General features: G+C 46.2%; 2 protein-coding genes and 1 long non-coding RNA gene across 12 annotated transcripts in view; 2 read left to right on the forward strand and 1 right to left on the reverse strand.

Moving 5' to 3' along the window:
* DRP2 (dystrophin related protein 2) overlaps positions 1–2136 on the forward strand; it is a 58105-nt gene extending 55969 nt beyond the window's left edge. For all 8 annotated transcript variants that reach the window (XM_082208343.1, XM_082208342.1, XM_082208345.1 and 5 more), the window contains one exon: positions 1218–2136. Coding sequence is in view for 1 of the 8 variants with exons in the window: in XM_082208345.1 (XP_082064471.1) it covers positions 1218–1237 (20 nt within the window). In the remaining 7 variants the exon portion in view is untranslated. The remainder of the gene's footprint in view (positions 1–1217) is intronic.
* Positions 2137–2227: 91 nt separating this feature from the next.
* On the reverse strand, positions 2228–20031 carry LOC309524030 (uncharacterized protein). Of its 3 annotated transcripts, XM_082208353.1 has the most exons (7): positions 18812–20031; positions 17201–17380; positions 15416–15604; positions 14069–14245; positions 12350–12491; positions 8557–10329; positions 2228–2295 (listed from the first exon to the last, which is right to left on the reverse strand). In XM_082208353.1, exons 1-6 carry the CDS (start codon positions 18905–18907, stop codon positions 8573–8575), a joined length of 2541 nt encoding a protein of 846 aa, XP_082064479.1. In that variant the 5' UTR covers positions 18908–20031; the 3' UTR covers positions 2228–2295; positions 8557–8572. The 3 variants fall into 3 exon arrangements, with proteins under 3 accessions (XP_082064479.1, XP_082064478.1, XP_082064480.1); XM_082208352.1 differs by lacking the exon at positions 2228–2295 and having other exon boundaries at positions 7832–10329; XM_082208354.1 differs by lacking the exon at positions 2228–2295 and having other exon boundaries at positions 7832–10329; positions 14069–14241; positions 15412–15604.
* Positions 2292–6923, forward strand: LOC309524042. Its single transcript, XR_014215766.1, has 2 exons — positions 2292–2595; positions 2651–6923. It is a non-coding gene; the product is annotated as an uncharacterized lncRNA (long non-coding RNA).
* Positions 20032–21090: the final 1059 nt, after the last annotated feature.

Genomic DNA, 21090 nt, shown 5'->3' on the forward strand with positions numbered 1-21090 from the left:
CCGAAAAAGATGTGGGAAACAATCAGCTGAGCTCTGGTGTAGAACTAATCCAGAAGGATTGGTGCCAAGTTTAAATGGTTTGGAGGCCGAGGGGACTGAAGGCACTTCAACTGCCTCATCCAATGCCCTAACGATGTGTTGCTGCCGGGGAGGGTGAAGAAAGGCTCTTGCGGTCCTCCTGTCATTTTGCGGGGGGGGGGGGGAGGAACGCCACTATTTCCTCCCTTTGAGATCTAAAAACTTGCCTGGTTTGGGGGAATTTCGGCCGCTAAGAAAAACTCAGGATCATTTAGAACCAATACATTTCCCAGCCCTCTCCCCACTCTGGTATAACTCCCAACCACCCCAACACAAACCCTGACCCCTACCAAGCTCAGAGCTGTGACATCATTTGGGCCAGGCCAGAGTTCTCAAAAATGGTGGGGAGGGATGATCCAGTACTAGAGAAGGAGAACCAATATAGCCTCATGGCCTCTAAGGTTGCAGCCATCTTTATGCGACACAGAAAACTATATGGATGGGTGTAAATTGTGGGTGGGATGGGTGATTTAACTAAGCTCCACTGTGAATATAATCAGATTGTGTGCATGCCTGCTTTTTCCTTTAATGTTTGTCTATAAGCCTTATAGACTTACCAAGTAGCATTTTGTGAAAAGTTTTTACGCCTGTTGTCTTGAGATACTAATTTCTGTGCTAAAAACGAAGAAGGGTGCAAAACATTACAGGGTGGGGGATCAACACAACTTACTAGCACTATTATCAAACCCAAATTGTCTGTACATGTATACACATATAAACAAGCCCTTAACACCTCCACTCTCCAAACTGCCTCCGGGTAGAACTCTGAATATCATTGGGCTTCTCCAGGCAACCTGTTTATTGAACATTCATCCTGATCTGTTTGTGGGGAGTTTTTCAACAATGTGCATTCATCTTTATTTGTTTGCATGGAGGTTATACATCTTCCTGCCAATTGATCGTTGTCCCATATTTTTTAGTTCATTTACCCATCTCTTTCCTAGCTGCAAGCAGTCCAATTTTGAGGGTGTTTGTGTGTGTGATAACGGTTTTGTTACCCCAGAGGGCTTTAATTCATGAATTGCACAAACCCAGATTTCTGGTAAAAAAAAAAAGACAATCTGGAGACAACCTTTATAACATGAATCCAGCAGGCACATATTCCACTGGATGCGACCCTGTTTTGTTTTCTCTTTCAGGTCCGACTTCCCTTATCTAACACCTCCTGCAAGTGAGAGGCTTTGCCTAACCAGTTCCTCAGCAGCTGCTACTCTCCCTTCCTCTCTCCTCCCCTCTGTGTGACAGACTTCACTCGGATCCTTAAGGGGACAACCCTCAGCAGAAGCTCACCAGAATCCTTGCAGGGTTTGGCTTCCAGGAGAGCACTCCTTGGTGTATCTACAGAGCATTTCCTTTGGAAGGGCAATCCAGGGTTACGTACCCCAAATCCAGATGAGGTCAAAACTGGATGTTGACACATGTCTAGATTCAAGGAACTCTGAAAGGAAGGAAACAAGGGCACATGGTGGTGCCTTTCTGTGCAAACTACAAACTGACATTAATAGCTTCCCCCCACCCTCTACAGTTTGTGTTGTGGACTGTCGCTTTTTCTGGGCCAATTTTGGGGTTGAGTCAGGAAGTGGCCTATGGTGGATTTTGGCCAAGTGAAATGATCTGTGGCCTTCACAGGATGGTGGTTTTATGGGGACTGGAATTGTCTCACGGTGACCAATAAACCATGAAGAACCTTTAAGCTGGGAAGAAATCCAAAACCTTTATAATAATTAAAAAAAAAAATCAGAAGAATTGGTATGTTGCAAAAGGAATTTGCAAGCGCCCGGGTAACTTCATATCTTCCAAGGTCAGTGGGAGGAGGAGACAAGGCCCAGATGAAATCTCATGGGAAAATGAGGGAGAGGAGCAGGCTTTAAAACTTATTGTTCCAATGGCAGTAACAGCAGCCTTATGTGAGAGAAGCTTTATAACAGAGAGCCTTATTGTTTTAATTTACATATTTATATATATACATAATATATAAATACATATTATATATATTGTATTTAAGCACTGTAATGGACTTCCTCATGCATTAAATTCTAATTCCTTGTTATGTGTTTACTTTGGATTTGCAGTTCTGCTCTGTTCCGAAATCTGCTTTTTTATGTGATGGGAGGCAGCTCCCTCTCTTCTCTTTGTCTGCCCCAGCAGCTGCTTCCAAAGTGCCTAGGCCTGCCTGCTTCCTTTTGGAGTTGGAATAATCTCCACCTGAGTGACCTCCTGCAAACAAAGGTGGTTGGGAGTCAGAATCTGTTGGCACCTATAGAGTTTATTTACGCATTGTGCTATGGGGTCCAGTCCCTCCCTCTTTAGATCAATTTGTGTGTGGCAAACTTAAGAAGCATATGGATAGCTGCTACCTTGAGCTTCCTATGCATAGTGGTCTTAACCAAGTCACACAGGTCAAATGCAGTACAAAATATTCAGTTGCAGGAGCACTTGAAAGCATAGTATGTCTGCGTTTCTGAGTGACCAAAAAAGGACTTCTTTTGAACTGCGCTCAGCAGCACAGCTAGTTATGTTGGAAAATAAACAGGTGTCCCCATTTCCTTTCAGGTAGATTGCAACTATTCAGAAGGACTGGCGTCTGAATAGTTAGGCCTCTAGTTAGGCTGGGTCGCTTAGATTTAAGCTAGTGTGATCCCATAATCATTTTAACATTGGGGGAATTTTTAAATCTGGGCTGTTGTTGATCAGGCAGCTCAAGGCTCTTTCCTTGGTTAGCAATTGCTACATTGGAACTGCTGCCTCCATATCTCCAACTGAGAGAAAGTTATGGAATGTGGCTCATTTCCCGGACTGAGATAGCAACGGCACCAGATGTTCTGCATTTCCCATAGGCTACAAGACAAAAGAAAAGAAACAGAGAGGCATGGCCAAAAAAAAAATCATTGGAAACCACTGCCATTAAGGTCAGCTCTCAGTGATATGGCCTTGATTTGTGCAGTTCCCATTCTAATCCCAAACACACCGGATTAGCACAAAGCATACTATGCCTTTCATGTAGCCCAAATCTTCTGATGCTGCAGAAACCACTTGGGTGCTGTGTTGACAGACCTGGGCCATTCCAAGAGCAGTCTTGGCACAAGGTTGTTGTACACCACAAGTTTCCCGTTTAAACTTGAAAATTTATCACCTCTCCTCTTTAGGGAGGGGCATATAAACATCACAGTCATGGCCTATTCACTCAGGATTTATCCCCTAGTTGGGCACTGGGGATCCAGTAGAATCAACTGGCATTGCAGGATCCCCTGAAGCTGGTGTCCATGATAGGCTGTGTTTTGGGGATGCAGGTGACAAATTTACAAGGGGAAAGGCAGCTCTGACAACTAATGGAAGTGTTCTAGTGTAGGGAACTATGCCCTAAACCTATGTTTGTTGGTTAAAGGTGCTAATCTATGGTAAAAGGCGATTAACAGTGGGCAGTAAATTGTAAGCAAAGACAGTGTGTGGAATCTAGTTTAGATTTAAGCCTTTGCCTTTTGCTGCATTCGGTGTTGTATATCATGTCCGTGGCTGGTTCTTTGTGGGTGTTGCTTGCAGAGTATATACACAGTCAAAGCTGCTACCTCAAAAACTAAAAAAGATAGTTATACGTTTGAGGTCTGCCTCAACTTTCAAGTAGCAGTATTGCTAAATGGCTGAACGCAATCCCTTAAAAATGCAAGTTATAGAATGGGTTTTGCGAACTCCAAGGCTGGTGGTGCTATGGGTCACAATGTAATTTACCAGCATTTATGGATTGTAAGGAATGTCACATGTGCTGAAAGCATTGTAGGTTGTGAGGGTTGTTGTAGCACGTTGTCATAAATTTGTGTGGGGTTTATGTTAGTGGACTGCTACAGCATGTTGGCTGTTGAGAATCTTGTAGGCTCCCAAGAAGATGAGGAAAATACTAAACAAAGTGGGCTGATTTGTGTCACACAGTAGCTGTAGAAGGAAGTGGGTTTTTTAGGCCATCGGCATTGTAGGCACTGCCAGTTATACTGTATGAGCATGATTTAAAGCATGACAAAGAGCATTCTGTTAAATATTCTGTAATGGTGGACCTTTAAGTCTAGGCCAAGAATGTTCTTAGCAGGCATATGCCAATTCTTCCTCCCAAGGAAATACTCTGGTTTGATGGTTGAACCTCTAAAAAGCCTGACAGAAATCACCATTGTACAGTGGTACCTCTGGTTAAGAACTTAATTCATTCTGGAGTTCTGTTCTTAACCCGAAACTGTTCTTAACCTGAGGTAGCACTTTAGCTAATGGGACCTTCCCCTGCACTGTCGCTGTGTGATTTTTGTTTTCATCCTGAAGCAAAGTTCTTAACCCGAGGTACTATTTCTGGGTTAGCGGAGTCTGTAACTTGAAGCGTCTGTAACCTGAAGCATCTGTAACCCGAGGTACCACTGTAGTTGTTTCTGAATTGTATTTTAAAATAAAACAAACACCACATGCCATCTTAGTTTTGAAAGAAACTGAAACTCCACATTGGAATTGGGCCTTAGGTGGAGATCCCCAGGGGTCATGTAGTTACTCAAACTAGCAAGAAGGAGAGGTTAGGACAGAGATTGAGAACCTGTGCACCGTCAGTGATTTGCTCTCATCACCCTTGATCACTGGCCAAGCTGGCTGAGACTGATGAGAGCTGGAATCCAATATTTGGAGACCCACAGATTCCCTATCCCTGCCTTGGCTTACATGATCTGCTGAGAGGAGGAAATCTGTGTCCTGTGTTTCCTCTTTTCATGTTTTTGAAGGAACACATAGTGTTCCTTTCTTGAGGTGAGAAGCATGTTTCCTTTTCCTAAAGTGGCACATGAGCTGCAGTGCAAGCTAAGCAATTTTAAGTCTTGGACGTAATGATCATGGCATTCAAAGAGAACAGGGTGGGCTTGGGGAATGTACGGTATATTGTTTTACTTTAAAATATGGTAAACCCAGCCCTCCTGTTTCTTTCTGATGAATCAAACCCTGGGCTTAGGTCCCAAAGTCCTGTCATTATGGAACTACTGTATGTGAGTTAAGTGCTGATATTGTATATGATCAGGGGCTTGGTACCCACGTTAGCCCACAAAACCAGGATATTGACAAATGGCAAATCCACACTCATGGGTAGTCAGATGCAAAGGAAGAATGGGGCTTTCAACTAGGAAATCAACAAATCTTCTTCAGTTTCTCGTTTTCCCACATCAGCTTGTAATTTCTTTTTTAAATAACTCCATGTGAAAACTCATCAGCATATGATGTCCAAAGGTTCTCTAATATATTTGAGTACATTTTGTGTAATATACACATTTTTGCAAAGCAATTTGCCCTAATATAATGCGTTTTGGGATATGTTATATTCTTGAATTTTTATATATGCATTATTAATGGACATTTTACCGTGATATAGTGCATTTTTTTGTACACGTTACATGGCTTGAGGAATGCATTTGAGGAAGTGCAACTTCTGAAGGGCAGCTGTGTTTCGGTTCTCATGTGGGTTTGGAAAGTGTGAATTAGGTAGAATCGCCTTGTTATGTAAAATAAGTACAGGTAACTCACAGCTTATGTGTGTTTAACATGTGTGATTTCAACTTTACACGATTGAAGGCCAGCTGGTTGAAATCAAACAAATTAAATGCATGGGAGGCAGAGAGCTTAAATGTTCTTTTTGCACAGGGTTTTCCTGATGCGGAAAGGGCTTTTAAGCTCTCAGACTTGCTTACCAAGCTTGGGGGGGGGGTTGTCGGTCCATTTAGCATGCAGGCTCTGGAACATAAAATTGTGGGTGGGTGGTTCCAAGGGGGTGGTTTGTGTATATACATTTTTGCATATACATGCCATCCCTGGAATGTACCCCCACGCAAGACGTGACTGCCTTGTACTTTCTTTCTTTTCCCTACTTTTAACCTTTAACTCTTGTATAGAACAGGTAATTTGTGGTGGGGCAGTTTTTCAGTCAGAAGCGTGGAGAGAGCAACACATACCCAAGTCCCATCTTCCACCCAGTTCTTACAAGGCAGAGAAGCCCACTCATTCATCCAACTGGTCTTATCTACCCCTCGGTGCTCTTCCTTCATCTCGTCTGCAGTGGCCGAAGACAGAGTGCGGACAATATTGTTAGTAGGCCATATTAAGAAACTTTTGTTGTTTAATCTGATCGCTTTCCACAGTGCTAGGATGTGTAGGTTCTTGATTCTTTTGTTGGTATTTATAGTATTGCAGCATTATTCTTAAATTTTATGAACCATCACCCAAGCTAATTTACACGTTAAGCCAACCAATTTACTTATCAGAAAGTAAAACCTTAAGTCCTGTGCCTCTGCCCCTAGCATTGGAGGAATTGCAGTCGCCTATTGCGCTTGGCAGAATTTGTGTTGCATTTGAAGTATATATAATTTATTTTCCAGTGTACCAATAAGAGACAGAAACAAATATGGTGAGAGGCCTGAAAATTGTCCTGAAAAGGACAATTGCTCTGTAGCATGTGGTGGATCCCTCAATCTTATACTTTCATTATTAGTTCTCCCCGCCACCCCATCCCACTTTCTGAATAACATTGGGAACCCAGAACCCTGTTCATTAGTGTTGCAACTTCCCACTGCAAATAACAAGAGATTTCCTCTCTGCTGCCTACTCCCAGGAATTTTGCTCATCACTTTCCTAGCTCTTAACATAGAAGGACTGCAGCTTGGTCACTGGGGTGTGGGTGGGTGTTCATCTCTGTCGAAGCAATTGAAAGGGACACAATGAGCAATGAGGGGTTTTTTTCTAAAGGGAGCAGAACTAATAATGACTGGTTACAATGTGCTGTCTTCACTCAAGTCTTTTCCATTTCTGCTTTGGGAAAAAAGAATAAATTTGTATCTGAAGTGCTGTGTTGCTTCATTTTTTTTGTTTTGGAGGAATTTCCCCTTTCTTGAGAAAAGCACAAGGTTCTTTTTTTATGTTCCTTCTTTGCATGTGGCCTGAAAAAAAATGCTTTAAAAAGATTCCCCCCCAAAAAAAAAAAAATTAGGGCCTATATCCACACTTCCATTTGTCCTTGTTTTCTTCCACTTGTTGCACTGCAGATTAATACCACCAAAAGTTTTGTCTGGGATATCAACATTTCAATATTTCCCTCAATGCCTTAGCTACACTAGAAGGCACCGTGGAAAAGTTAAAATGGCAGATTTTAAGCTATATCTAGGAGATGCCATTCAGGGACGCAGGTTGCGCTGTGGTATAAACCACTGAGCCTTGGCCTTGCCGATCAAAAGGTTGGCGGTTCAAATCCCTGCAATGGGGTGAGCTCCCGTTGCTTGGTCTAGCTCCTGCCAACCTAGCAGATCAAAAGCATGCCCAAAAGTGCAAGTAGATAAATAGGTGGGAAGGTAAACGGCATTTCCGTGCGCTGCTCTGGTGTCACTGTTCCGTTGCGCCAGAAGCGGCTTAGTCATGCTGGCCACATGACCTGGAAAAACTGTCTGTGGAGCGGACAAACGCCAACTCCCTTGGCCTGTAAAGCGAGATGAGTGCCGCAACCCCAGAGTCATCTGCGACTGGACCTAACAGTCAGGGTCCCTTTACCCCTTTACCTTTTAGGAGATGCCATATACTGTACTTACGGGATGAGGATAAGCAGATGACACTGAGGAGCAGTGTCCTGCCGATGCTGAGGATCCCGTTAACCTTGCATTCGTGCATTTTTAAATACCCTCCCTGTCTTCTCTGACCAAATGCAAAACCTGTTTGCCAGGGCAACAGCAAGAATAATCAACACCACCAAAAGCACCAATCCCTTTCTCCAAACACCTTCAACTTTATTTCTATTCATTGGATGCCTCATAAATGAGTTCTCTAGCACTGTACAGCTATAGCACAATACAATTTTTTTAAAAATCTGCAAAGAATCTTTGGGGCAGGGAGATGGAAATCATAACCCATCTCTAGCTTCCATCTGAGATTTTAGACTTTGCCTGTGGTGGCAAAGAGGAGGTTTATTTTCTGAGTACACGTGCAGTGGCTGAATGAGGATGAGACGATGACTCTGTATAGCACTTTTTTGCAGACAATTCTTCAGTTGAGGAAGGAAACTGAAGAGAATACCAGCAGACCCAAGAAGGAGCAAGCATGCTTATTTTCTTAGGTGTAGATGCAATGGCTGCTCCCTCCTTGAGCCTTTGATTACTACACCAGACCCTGACTTGCCTGTTCTCAACAAGATGAGCTGGCCACGTCAAAGATCATTAGCTAGCACATTTTCACTCTGACCCTGCTCCCCAATATCACCACAGACCAGAGCTTTCCAAACTTTTTATGTTGGTGACACACTTTTTTAAAGAAACACATCATTTTGCAACAGTAATTCAGTTTTATTAGCAAACTGGAGGTTAAATTACCCCCTCTCCAGCCCTGGGAGGAGCACACTGCAGCCAACACACTAACATGTCGTGACACACAGTTTGGAAAGCTCTGCTCTAGACCTTAGCAACTGATTCTACAACCCACTATTTTTCATACCTGACTCTCTGTCTCCTCACTGGGTTTCCTCTTTCATCAGGTTGCGTTGTCTCAGGGTAGAAATGTTCAGCTCACCCATTGCTCCAGATCCAGTCAACTCCAGCACTTCGCTTTTGTCTCCTCTGCAGTGGGTGGCCAATGAAATATCTTCTGTATCTCCATCCTCCTTTCTTGACACCTCACTGTTGCCCCATAGAGAGTCTTGCCCCACAATCAGTTCTGCTTCCCTGCCTGTTTTCGCTACTGGCTCTTCCCCCCTAACTTGCAGATCTGCTTGCTCTGTCTTGGAATCCTCCCCTCTCATTCCCATCTCCAGATCATCAGCTTTGAAGCTTATTTCTGCCTTGAACCATTCTTGGTCTACTTCATCTCCTTGTGCATCTTTGCACGGCCTAGATCTGTCACCAACTTCACTTCCTCCCTCCCTACATCCAGCCACCTCTCTGTGGCCACCCCCCTCTTCTCTGGCATGCTGTGATTCGAGGCTTATCACTTCCTTGGCCCTAACATCTAATGTTATTTTCACATAATCACCAGTTGCCACTCTTTTAAAGTCTTCTGGGTCTGCCTCTCCCTCACAATGCTCTGGGCCTGCTTCACAGCAACGTGTCTCCTCTTCTGGAATAGAATGACGATTATCGTCTCTTCTTTTCTCTTCCAATTTTGTTTCTTCTTTAGGTTCCTCCTCCTCCTCTCTAGCAGAATTCTCCTTTCTTGGCCCACCACAAGTTTCCAAGTCAGAACTGACCTTTTCTCTCGGTTCTGTTGACACACTTGTTTCTGTCTTTGATGCTTCCTGAAAGATTTGGAAGTCATCTTTTTCACTACTTTCCTGAGGGCTCTCCACTATAACCCCATCCTTGGGATCCTTTGCTCCAAAGCCTTTATCACCCTGTACCCCTGGCAATTCAACAGTTTGGGCTTCCCGTTTCCCACAACTTTCTTCATATCCTTCCATCTCTCTTGGGAAGTTCTCTGTTCCAATGCCCACTCCAGTCTCACAAGCTCCTTTAATGAACCCTTCCCGTACGTTGCTGTTCACATGGTTTCCTGCAACTCCCCCTAATTCCTTCCCAGAGCTCCCAGGGACGGCTCTTCTTTCTGCGTCCTTTTCCTCCAGCACTGGAAAATCCACTTCTCTGTTTTGATCCCAAGCCCCAGAATTAATCTCTTCCACTTTCCCCCTCTGTTCTTCAAGATTCCACTGCCCGAACTCTAATTGTTCCTTGCTGCCAGAGGTTTCACAGCCTGTCAGGTCATCTCCAGAATGACTCTCCATCATTCCTTTATCTTTATTTCCCATTTCCTCTTCCCTCACTTTCTGAGGGGTGATGTCCTCTTTGTCCATTTCGCCTGTCTTCATTAGGAGTCCATCCTCTTTCTCTGCTAAGTTCCCTTGCTCTGTTTCTTCTGTTGCTTCTGTTGCACCCATCCATCTCCCTTCTTCTCTTCCTCTCTCAGGCCTCAGGGTTTCTTGATTCTTTTCCTCTGTTTGTGGGCCGAGGCTAGAATCTGACAGCTTTTCTGTCTCCTCCATTGCTCTCCCCTCAGTTTCTCCTTTAGGAGGAGGCTGCTGGAAGAGATCTTTGTACTTCTTGCGGTCTTCTACGTGCTTCTTCCTCATCCTCTCCCCCAAGAGCTTCAATTCTTTCCTCACAGCAGCAGTCAGCGATGGATCTAAGTGGGCCACCCTCAAAAAGTCTGTTCGGGCCTCCTTTTCATTCCAGACAGCAGCGTGGGCTTTAGCCCGTTTGAAATAAGCCTTGACATTTTCTAGCAAAAGAACAAAGTCAGTTGGTTTGCTAGCTCTCATATACAAATCTAATAAATTACAGAGTTAAAAGCCACCGCTCTCAATATTCTGCTTTCCTGAGCCATGTAAGGGTAGGGTGTTTCTTACGTTGTCATCTGAGTGGACCACATGAGACTGAAGTCAGGCCACTTGGGTTACACAATGACTGTGTACACAACATACATTTAAAGCGCAGTTCCTCCCACCAAAGAATACTGGGAATTGTTGCTCACCCCTTACAGATGTTTTAAGAAAAACTGCTCCCTTTCCCTTATGGGGCATTCCGGAGCCGATACAGAGCCCTATCGGTAGGAGAAAATATCAGAGTACATTGAGAAATAAAGCGGCTAGTAAGCCTGATCTTTATTCACGAACCATTGCAACCCACCACGCGCAGGAGGGAGGACAACCCTGAACAATAGTTCACAAGGCCTTTTGAAATTGCCCACGCTGTACCCCAAGACCACCACCCCTAAACACCATACATACATCACAGAAAGAGGCGGTCTACAGCAGAAATCCTACCTACCTGATAATGGTCACTGATTGTATTACCTGGGCAGCCTGGCCTTTCTTTTGTGATGGTTAATACTTTAGGCCACAGGCTCACCCTATTTATACACAAATGTGCCCTTAAGACAGGATTTGCAAGCAAAAAGACAATGACAAGTCTTTCTCTCTTTGCCTCCCTTACTGCAGAGGAATATTTGAAGTAATTTGGGAGAGTCAAAATGGCTTCAGGATTGCTCTCCCATACTATTTCAGACACACGGTTCATATATTTAGATATGTGTACATTTATGAATATTCCATATTTGGGACCTTAAAATTATTATAACACAGAGCTAAAATTAACAGCACCCTTAACAATAATTATTTGCAGGGGTGTGTGCTTTAAATGTATGGTGTGTAAACAGCCTAAATCTCTCTCTCTCTCTCAGAGGTACCAGTAGCCTTGTGTAAAATTGCCAGATGGCGATGGGTCAATAAAACCAAACTCAACTGTTGATGTTTCCTCCTCAGTTATTCACTGAGACACAATGGGGTAGGATCACACATAATGCTGAAACTAAAGCTAAATAACTTGTGGTGCTCCAAATGCTGCTGCCCACAACTCCCATCTTCCCTGGCCATTAAATGTGCCGATTGGAGTTGGAATCCAGCACTGGGCTCACATGCTCCCACTCTCCTCCTCCTGCACATTGGGAGAAAGACTTCAGCTGAGTTTACATTCCGTTTCAAAGAATCCAGCTGTATCTGGCCCCTAGGCCTGCGCTTCCCCAGTCCTGCTAGGGAGCCTTGTTGCTGTGCTGATCATGTGACACTTGTGATCGTGGGAAGGAAGAGATGGACTCATGGAGGGAGGAGACCCCACCAAAGCATCTTGCCCAACAGCACCCCAAAACCTGGAACCAGTGCTGAACCTTGTGGTTTCACAATCACGATGCATGAATAATTTGGTAAGTAGCGTAGAACACTGTGTTCTCAAAACCCCAACTTTAATTAATAATAATATTGATGATCTAGACCTCAAGACTGCAAAAGCAGGCTATTGATACAGACAGTGACTATTTTGCACAGGGCTTCTGTTCCCGGCCCCTGCACACATTGGCAGGGCGTGCATAAGTGCACCCCGCTCCACCCTTATTCCACCCCCTTCTGCCTTCTTCCAAAAGGACTTGTGCGTCAGTGATTGCATGTCAGTTGGATGCATCTAAACTAGTATCGAATGTTTGCTTTGCTCTTTTTGGAAGCATAAATAACTCAAAGGAACAAAGCGTGTGAGCTCACCCAGTCTTAACAAACTGCCCAAGTAATTGCATTGGTCACTGATGTTTTCAGGGTGGCCAATAAAATTGTATGTGATGTGAGATGTGTAGTCTCGGGGCAACAGGAGGAATGCTGGAGCACATCTCTATGCTCATGCAATGTAGGGCCCTGGCACATGCAGAAAAGGATAGAGGAGGGTTCTGCAAGTAGCGAGCTGAAGGAACCACTCACCATTGTTCTTCTGCAGGAGGTCGGTTGTGTGCTCCAGCACCTCATAATACTCCCCCAACTCCAGCTGGCACTGACAGTAGTTCAGCACAAGAGGTGTAATGAGATTCTCCAGCTTCATCCAGTCTTCATCCCACGGCTTCTCCTGTGGAGAAACCCAGCAAAGAACAAGATGGTGGGTTTGGAGAAGAGTTGTAGCTTAGTGGTAAAGGCACCCGCTTTGCAGGTTTTGCATGCTGGTCCCAGGTTCCATCACCAGCATCTCCAGGTAAGGTTTGGAATAGTGCACTAAGAGACAGAGACTCCCTGCATTGCAGCCAGTGTTCAGGGTGGGGCACAGCAGCCTACACCAGAGACATGGGGGCCAACAAGCTCGTTCATGGCAAAAGAGAACACCTAGCTAATTAACAAAATGGTTTATTTGCATCCACCTCTTTCTCACAGAGAGCTCAGAATAGCTTAAAAATGGATCCCCAGGTGATCTAGACAGCGGCCAGGTGAAATACAGCTTAACTTTAGGGGTGGCAAGACAGCAGACATGCTAAGTCCTTCATGAGGAATGAGTGGTCCAAGAATATAGTCCAACACTGGACATTCAAAACCAGGGGTCAGCAAACTTTTTCAGCAGAGGGCCGGTCCACTGTCCCTCAGACCTTGTGGAGGGCCAGACTATATTTTGAAGGGCGGGGGGACACGAATTCCTATGCCCCACAAATAACACAGAGATGCATGTTAAATAAAAGCACACATTTTTAAAAATAAAAGCACACATTCTACTCATGTAAAAACACACTGATTCCTGGACTGTCCGTGGTCCAGATTTAGAAAGCGATTGGGCTGGATCCGGCCCCTGGGCCTTAGTTCGCCTACCCATGTTCAAAACCTTCATTATGGTCCATATTGTAGGGATGGGAGAACCTTTGGCCCTCCAGGGGCTGTTGCACTACAAATTCCACCACCATCTTGCACTGCAGGGCTATTCTGACATGAGCTGATGGGAGTTGGAGTCCAACAACATCTGCCGCCTTCGTGCCCCAGCTCTCACCAAATTAGGCGGGAGCTGGGTTGCTCCTCAAAGTGTCAACACTCAGCTCCTCTATCCAGGGGCAGGGAAGGTGAGCAGCGCCATGTGCTACAAAGCTTCCCTCTCTCCGGCAGTGGCAGAAGTAGTAGATCAGGTAGAGCACCGCCTCCTGCACTTCTGCTGCCTGAGGTGGGTTCTTCTCCTTGCTTCATGGTTCTGATTATACATATTTATACCACCTTTTGATTTTAAAATAAAAAATCATAGAAACAATTCATATGAGAAGGAAATGCAAAACAGTTTTTAGAAAAGAACAATGCAAATAAAAAATATCTAAATAAACCCAAACATTGGAATGGCGGCAAGATCTTAAAAGCCATGTGAAACAATCAATGGAACTAACATTTTGCCTAAAAGGCCTGGGATATTTTGTTGTTGTTGCTGCTGCAATGGTCTTTACATGGTGCCAAGAAAACGACAAAAAACACACCAAGCAGACCTCTCTGGAGAGAGCATTTCATAATTGAAGGGGACACCACTGAGAAGACCCTGTCCTGGGCAACTACCCCGCTTGCCTTAGATGGTAACAATAGAAAGTCCTACTCTACAGGCAGTCAAATATGGAGACAGGCAGCCTGTTTATAGCCAACATATTTTAAATCAATTACTTTTTTATTATATCTCCACCCAACTCTTACCTTGGCCTGGATATTGCGCAAGCAGATGATAGCTTCCTGGTATTTCTCTGCCGCTTCCTTGAATTTCCTGGAAAGGACCAGTCGGTTACCCTCCGTGTGCAGCTTTGGCACAGCCAGCAGCTTCTCCTCGTTGTTCATGGCCCACGTATCCCGCTTGTAGGAAGAGGGATCCTCTACCTAGATAGGATAGAAAACCACAGTTATTACAGGGGAACCCCCACTTACACAGGGGTTCCATACTAGTACACCTGCAAGAGGGGGATTCCCACATTCTGCGCCATCTCCTTTTTGGTGCTGAAAACTGGGGAAGTGCTAGCTAGGCTTTGGGAACGAGGTGAGAAGACTCTAGGATCCTACCAGAGCTTCACACCTCCTCCCCAAAAGCCCAGTGCCTTGCTTACCCAGCTTTAATAATAATAATCGTAATAATAAAATTTTATTTTTACCCCGCCCTTCCCGGTTCAAAAAACCGGGCTCAGGGCAGCTAACAACAGATTTAAAACCCTTAATTGATGCAACAAAAAACAGTATAAAATACAATATAAAACACGAATAACAATAAATTCAGAATTCAAAAATCAATTTAGGAGGAAAATCCATCCAATAAACATTGGATGATCACCAGGGCTAGCTTTGAGATAGCACCCCCATTGACTCAGCACCCAGTGCATGTGGACAGCTCTAATATCTGTCCCTGGACCTCCCAGTACAAAGATTTCTGAGGGAGCTGCAGCAGAGAAGGTCCGCTTACTAAGTCATCACCCAGTTCACAGCAGATGGTGGAAGCACCTGGGCAAGGCTTTCTGAAAACGTATGCTGTGCATAGGCAGGCTGACAATAGGAAAACAGCACATCAGGGATGAGGTAAGTTGAACCCTTTTCTCTGAGGAGCCAGTTTTCAAAGTGCAAGGACCTTGGGGTGGGTGAGAGGGTGATTTGGGCAGGAATGCTTCTTCCCTCCAACTGCGGTGGTAGAATCCACAAAAAGCTTTTGCACCTGACACAGCTGGGCACAAACTGGTACTCATTGGCACTGACTGCCATGTCAGTGGCATGTAGTAGCCAGAATGATGCTGGATTAGGCCTGGGAAACAGTGGGCTGGGAGGCTCAAATCCCCACGCAGCCGTGGTGTTCACAGAGTGTCCATGGCCAGCTGCTGTCTCCCAGGCTACTTCACAGGGGTGTTGTGAGGGTAAAAAGGGGGGGAGGGTGTGATAAACCAATCGACCTCCTTTGGAGGAAAGGGGAATATAAAGTTCATAAATAATCATCCATTGATGAGATAGATGGTGGCAAAGGCACGTTACGCAACGTTACTGTAGTTTCCTTCTGATTCTCCCACTCACTTTGAACAGCTCCATAATGAAAATAAGGGGCTGTGGCGTCTGCTGCAGTTCATCCAGGTCTGCATGGCCTGTGGTGTAGTAATCAAACATGTTGCCCATCCCACAGCGATGTTTCTGGCCCTCCAGAGGGTCCTTGCCCTCGGCAATTTTCCTCATGCCCTTGGAGACCAAGGCGTACATTCCCGTGTGCTGAAATTGCAAAGAAGGCAACCATAAGACTGGGGCAGAGAGCATACAGGGCCTTGCATGGGAAATGTGATGTGCTACAATCAGATGTCCAAGAGGGAAGATGGTATTTTTTCCTTAATGTAGGATCTGCATTAAAGGTAAAGGAACCCCTGACCATTAGGTCCAGTTGCAGACGACTCTGGGGTTGCAGCACTCATCTCGCTTTATTGGCCGAGGGAGCCGGCGTACAACTTCTGGGTCATGTGGCCAGCATGACTAAGCCACCTCTGGTGAAACCAGAGCAGTGCACAGAAACTCCATTTAACTTCCCGCCAGAGCGGTACCTATTTATCTGCTTGCACTTTGACGCGCTTTCGAACTGCTAGGTTGGCAGGAGCTGGGGCTGAGCAATGGGAACTCACCCCATCGCGGGGATTCAAACTGCCAACCTTCTGATCGGCAAGTCCTAGGCTCAGTGGTTTAGCCCATAGCGCCACCCATGTCCCTTAGGATCTGCATTATCTTAGCATAAAAAGGCACAACGTAGCCTATCATGCTCCCAAGCGTCAGGCTAGGTCATTGGCATTCTCTTAGGACACTTCCAGACTATTGCTATTTTGGGACAGGATCAAGTCACTGGCAAATTCAGATTGTGCAACTATAATGGATTGGGGAGTGGGGGAGAGCAGTCTTGCACAACAAGGCCACTCCCCCCCCCCAAAAAAAAAGAATTTTTGTGATCAGGAAATGAGGGTAAGATGCACTGGGAAGTGCTGGATAACACTCGCTTTGATGCAGCAGCATCTAACCTCCCCACAAACAAGTCAGAACAAAAGTTCATTAGACAATGTTGGCTATTTAATCTCCATGGAAACAAATCAGGATGGATGTTCAGTATACAGGTGGCCTGGAAATAGCCCATAGTCAACTCACAATAAGAAACAGAAATTTGCCCAAGGCCTGAAGAGAAGAGGCAAGTTAATAGGTATTTGAACCCACAGCCCGCCCCGCCTCCTCGAGTCCAAAACCCTTTGCAATTTTCCATCCCTGCTTTACTCCAGAATCTATCGCAAGAGGCACTTGATAAAAGGAAATTGATTGATGAGGCATGTAGTTCAGTGGTAGAGTTCCTGCATTACATGCTTAGGGTAGGGTTAGATTTCAAATTAAGATAATAAAGTAGCTGGTGATGGAGAAGACCATTTTGTTCCCAAGACCCTGGAGATACGTAGCCAGTTAAACGTAGACTGTATTGGGTCAGAGGGACCAATAATTTGGCATGGTATAAGGGAGCTTCCTACGTTCCAGAGACTTTGAAAAGGTGGAGCCTGGGGAATTATTTTAATGAATCTGGATAGCTAGGTCAAATGATGGGAGGTTGTGAGCATATTTTAGGATAGCCACTGTGGTGTTCTCCAGATGTTGACGGACTACAACTCCCATTTTCCTTGGCCACTGGCCATGCTAGCTGGGGAAGATGGGAGTTGGAGTTCAACAACATCTGAAGGGTACCAGGTGCTTGATAGTCAATTGCAAATAACTTTCTGCTAATTAGGGTAGGCATGAACTTGACAATTTCATGCGTTCAGGGTATGCCTGACACGATTGCACACTCACAATAGCATCACACCAGAACTCTGCCACCTCGCCGATCCGCATGGAAGTTAGAAGGGTCTCCCACACCTCGATTTTGAACATCTTCCCCACAATAATCTCCATGGGGATGCCAGGGCCCCGGCTGTCATCTATCACCGTTCTCTCAAAGTTGTCTTTTAGCGTCTGGAAGTGGAATGTGATCTGGATCAAAGGCAAACTAAAGTTAATAATGGTTAGGACTGTAGTCAGCTCAAATCTAAACCTCTGGAAGTTCAGAACCACCTTTGCTTTGCCTTCCACAGTGTTCTGGGGCAATTATTTATTGCCTCCCCCGATTGAATGGGACTCTGCTCAGTTTCCTCTTCCTATGTGGGAATTTTTGTCCTTTAAAGGTAAAGGACCCCTGACAGTTAAGTCCAGTCACAAACGACTCTGGGGTTGCGGCACTCACCTCGCTTTACTGGCCGAGGGAGCCAACATTTGTCCGCAGAGTTTTTGCAGGTCATGTGGCCAGCATGACTAGGCCGCTTCTGGTGAAACCAGAGAAGCATACAGAAACGCCGTTTATCTTCCCGCCAGAGCGGTACCTATTTATCTACTTGCACTTTGACGTGCTTTCGAACTGCTAACCAATAGCAAATGAGTGTCATAATTCCAAAAGCACATAACTGAAAGATAGGACAGGAACTTAAATATGTAGGGCTGCTAGTCCTACTGAGAGTAGGTCATTTAATTACAATGGGTCTACTCGGAATAGGGCTAGCACCTGATAGAACGCTTAGCCTCCACAGCTCTATAGAAAAAAGAAAAAAATTCCTTCCAGTAGCACCTTAAAGACCAACTAAGTTAGTTCTTGGTATGAGCTTTCGTGTGCATGCACACTTGTATCAGTGTATCTGAAGAAGTGTGCATGCACACGAAAGCTCATACCAAGAACTAACTTAGTTGGTCCTTAAGGTGCTACTGGAAGGAATTTTTTTATTTTGACTATGGCAGACCAACACGGCTACCTATCTGTAGCTCTATAGAAGTTAGGCACATTATACAACTGAAAATGATTCACTGCCTTATTACTGTGTGCTTTACTTCTGTAACCGAAAAACAGCTTTCTAAAGCCAGTGGTCAGAAGAGACAGAAGGCAGAGGAATAAAGAGGAGTGTTCCAGGTCAACCCTTCTGCTGCCCATCTTTTTACCTAATTACCTAAGAATCAATTGCCTGCTGAATCAGATCAAAGACCCACCTAGTCCAGCACCCATTTCCAACAGTGGCCAGCAACATGCATCCAGGAAACCCATAAGCAGAACATGAAAGCAATTGCTCTTCCATGCTGCCGACCCCAGCCACTCAAATTCAGCGTATACTGTCTCCAATTTAGCCATAATTGCTAATAACTGCTGAAGAGCTCTAGCTCAGGGGCAGAGCACATGCTTAGCATGCAAAAGGTCCCTATTTAAGTACCCAGCACCCCCAGCTGGGATTGAAAGTCTCCTGTCCAAAACCTTGGGAGAGCCATTGCAACTCAGTATATCGGCAACCATGACCTAGATGAGACAAGTTGGCATGGTGTAAGACATCTTCCTATGATCCTATTTACCTATTTTTAATGGTTTCTATGCTTGCAACCATTTACCTTGCTCCCATCTTTGAAATCTGGCAACGGACCGTAACCACCATGTAAAATCTTTTTCTTGACTCCTTCCACGTTAAGTAGATACGTTTCCTCCATGGCAGAGCTGCTAGCGGCTTTCTTTTCCGGAGAACTCTTTAGATGGTTTTACAATGCCTTGCTGCAACAGACCCACTTCTACTCCCAATCTATTTTGATGGTACTAATGTCCAACTGACTCTAGAAAATTGAGCAGAAATTCTTCTCTGCCCAGACCCCTTTGGGAGGCAGAGATATTGTCCCGGTCCTTGTCACCTTCTCCAATGTGCTGGGAAAACAACACGCTGAAGCTGCCTTCCTGATCCCCTCCTTGCCAGGCCAGGTTAATCCAGGATTTGCCTTCTTAGTAGGTATGAAATTAGATTAGGCTAGTCTAGTAAACAGAGAAATCCCCCAGCATCCTTCTAGAAGATGCTAGCAATTTCCTAGGGCTAGTTGAGACAGTGTGAATGCCCCTCCATAGAAAAATGCTTCCTCTACAAAAGAATTCTGGGCCATAAACCTCCATCCAAGGGTTAACCAGAGATCAAATGGTGCCCCAGGTAAGGAATGTTTTTGGTACATTTGGGAAACCTTCTTTTTACACTTGTTTGATGCCTTTTAGTTGCAGCCCATGTCATGATTTAATGCATACTTTGCATCAATACCCAGGGTTGTTTCCATGTTAGTCCCACTTAGCTACCACTGAAATCAATGAAACTTGAAAGTCACAACTTATCTGATTTCAATGCAATCTAAGTACAACTCATGTTGTTGTTGTTTAGTCATTTAATCGTGTCCGACTCTTTGTGACCCCATGGACCAGAGCACGCCAGGCACTTCTGTCTTCCACTGCCTCCCGCAGTTTGGTCAAAGTACAACCCATACTTATAAGTACAACCCATAAAAAGTACATAAAACATACATTATGTTCACCATGCTGCAAGTGGCAGGGATGACACAGGTTGTTCAGTTGATCCTCTAAGTTGTACCACCCAGAGGACATCCTAACTCAAAGACATTAATTTACTTCAAAACCAGAGTTCAAACTTCCAGTGGGAGGAAGTCAGGTTGATCCAAATGGAATTAACGTATTTTTCGCCCTATAGGACGCACTTTTTCCCCTCCAAAAATGAAGGGGAAATGTGTGTGCATCCTATGGGGCGAATGCAGGCTTTCGCTGAAGCCTGGAGAGCGAGAGGGGTCGGTGCGCACCGACCCCTCTCGCTCTCCAGGCTTCAGGAAGCTCTGTGCAACCCTCGAGAGACCGGCTCCAAGGGTTGCGTAGAGCTGCCTGCAGTCCCTGGATCAGCGCAGCTCTGCGCGGCCACCGGGAGCCGGGCACGAAGTCCTGCCCCGCTCCGGATGGCGGCGCAGAGCTGCCTGCAGTCCCGGGATCAGCGCAGCTCTGTGCGGCCACTGGGAGCCAGGGGCGAAGCCCCGCCCCGCTCCCGATGGCCGCGCAGAGCTGCCTGCAGTCCTGGGATCAGCGCAGATCTGCGCGGCCACCGGGAGCCGGGGCGAAGCCCCACCCCGCTCCCGATGGCCGCGCAGAGCTGCCTGCAGTCCTGGGATCAGCACAGATCTGCGCGGCCATCGGGAGCGGGGCGCTAAGTCCCGCCCCGCTCCGGATGGCGGCACAGAGCTGCCTGCAGTCCCGGGATCAGCGCAGCTCTGTGCGGCCACTGGGAGCCAGGGGCGAAGCCCCGCCCCGCTCCCGATGGCCGCGCAGAGCTGCCTGCAGTCCTGGAATCAGCGCAGACCTGCGCGGCCACCGGGAGCCGGGGGCGAAGCCCTGCCCCGCTCCCGATGGCCGCGCAGAGCTGCCTGCAGTCCTGGGATCAGCACAGATCTGCGCGGCCATCGGGAGCGGGGCGCTAAGTCCCGCCCCGCTCCGGATGGCGGCACAGAGCTGCCTGCAGTCCCGGGATCAGCTCAACTCTGCACGGCCATCGGCAGCAGGCGCTAAGTCCCGCCCCGCTCCGGATGGCGGCGCAGAGCTGCCTGCCATCCCGGGATCAGCACAGCTCTGCGCGGCCACCAGGAGCCTGGGGGCGAAGCCCCGCCCCGCTCCCGATGGCTGCGCAGAGCTGCCTGCAGTCCTGGGATCAGCGCAGCTCTGCGTGGCCATCGGGAGCGGGACGCTAAGTCCCGCCCCACTCCGGATGGCCGCGCAGAGCTGCCTGCAGTCCCGGGATCAGCGCAGCTCTGCGCGGCCATTGGGAGCTGGGCGCTAAGTCCCGCTCCGCTCCGGATGGTGGTGC

The sequence above is a fragment of the Podarcis vaucheri genome (assembly GCF_965113315.1).
Source record: "Podarcis vaucheri genome assembly, chromosome: Z".
NCBI classification, from domain to species: Eukaryota; Metazoa; Chordata; class Lepidosauria; order Squamata; family Lacertidae; genus Podarcis; species Podarcis vaucheri.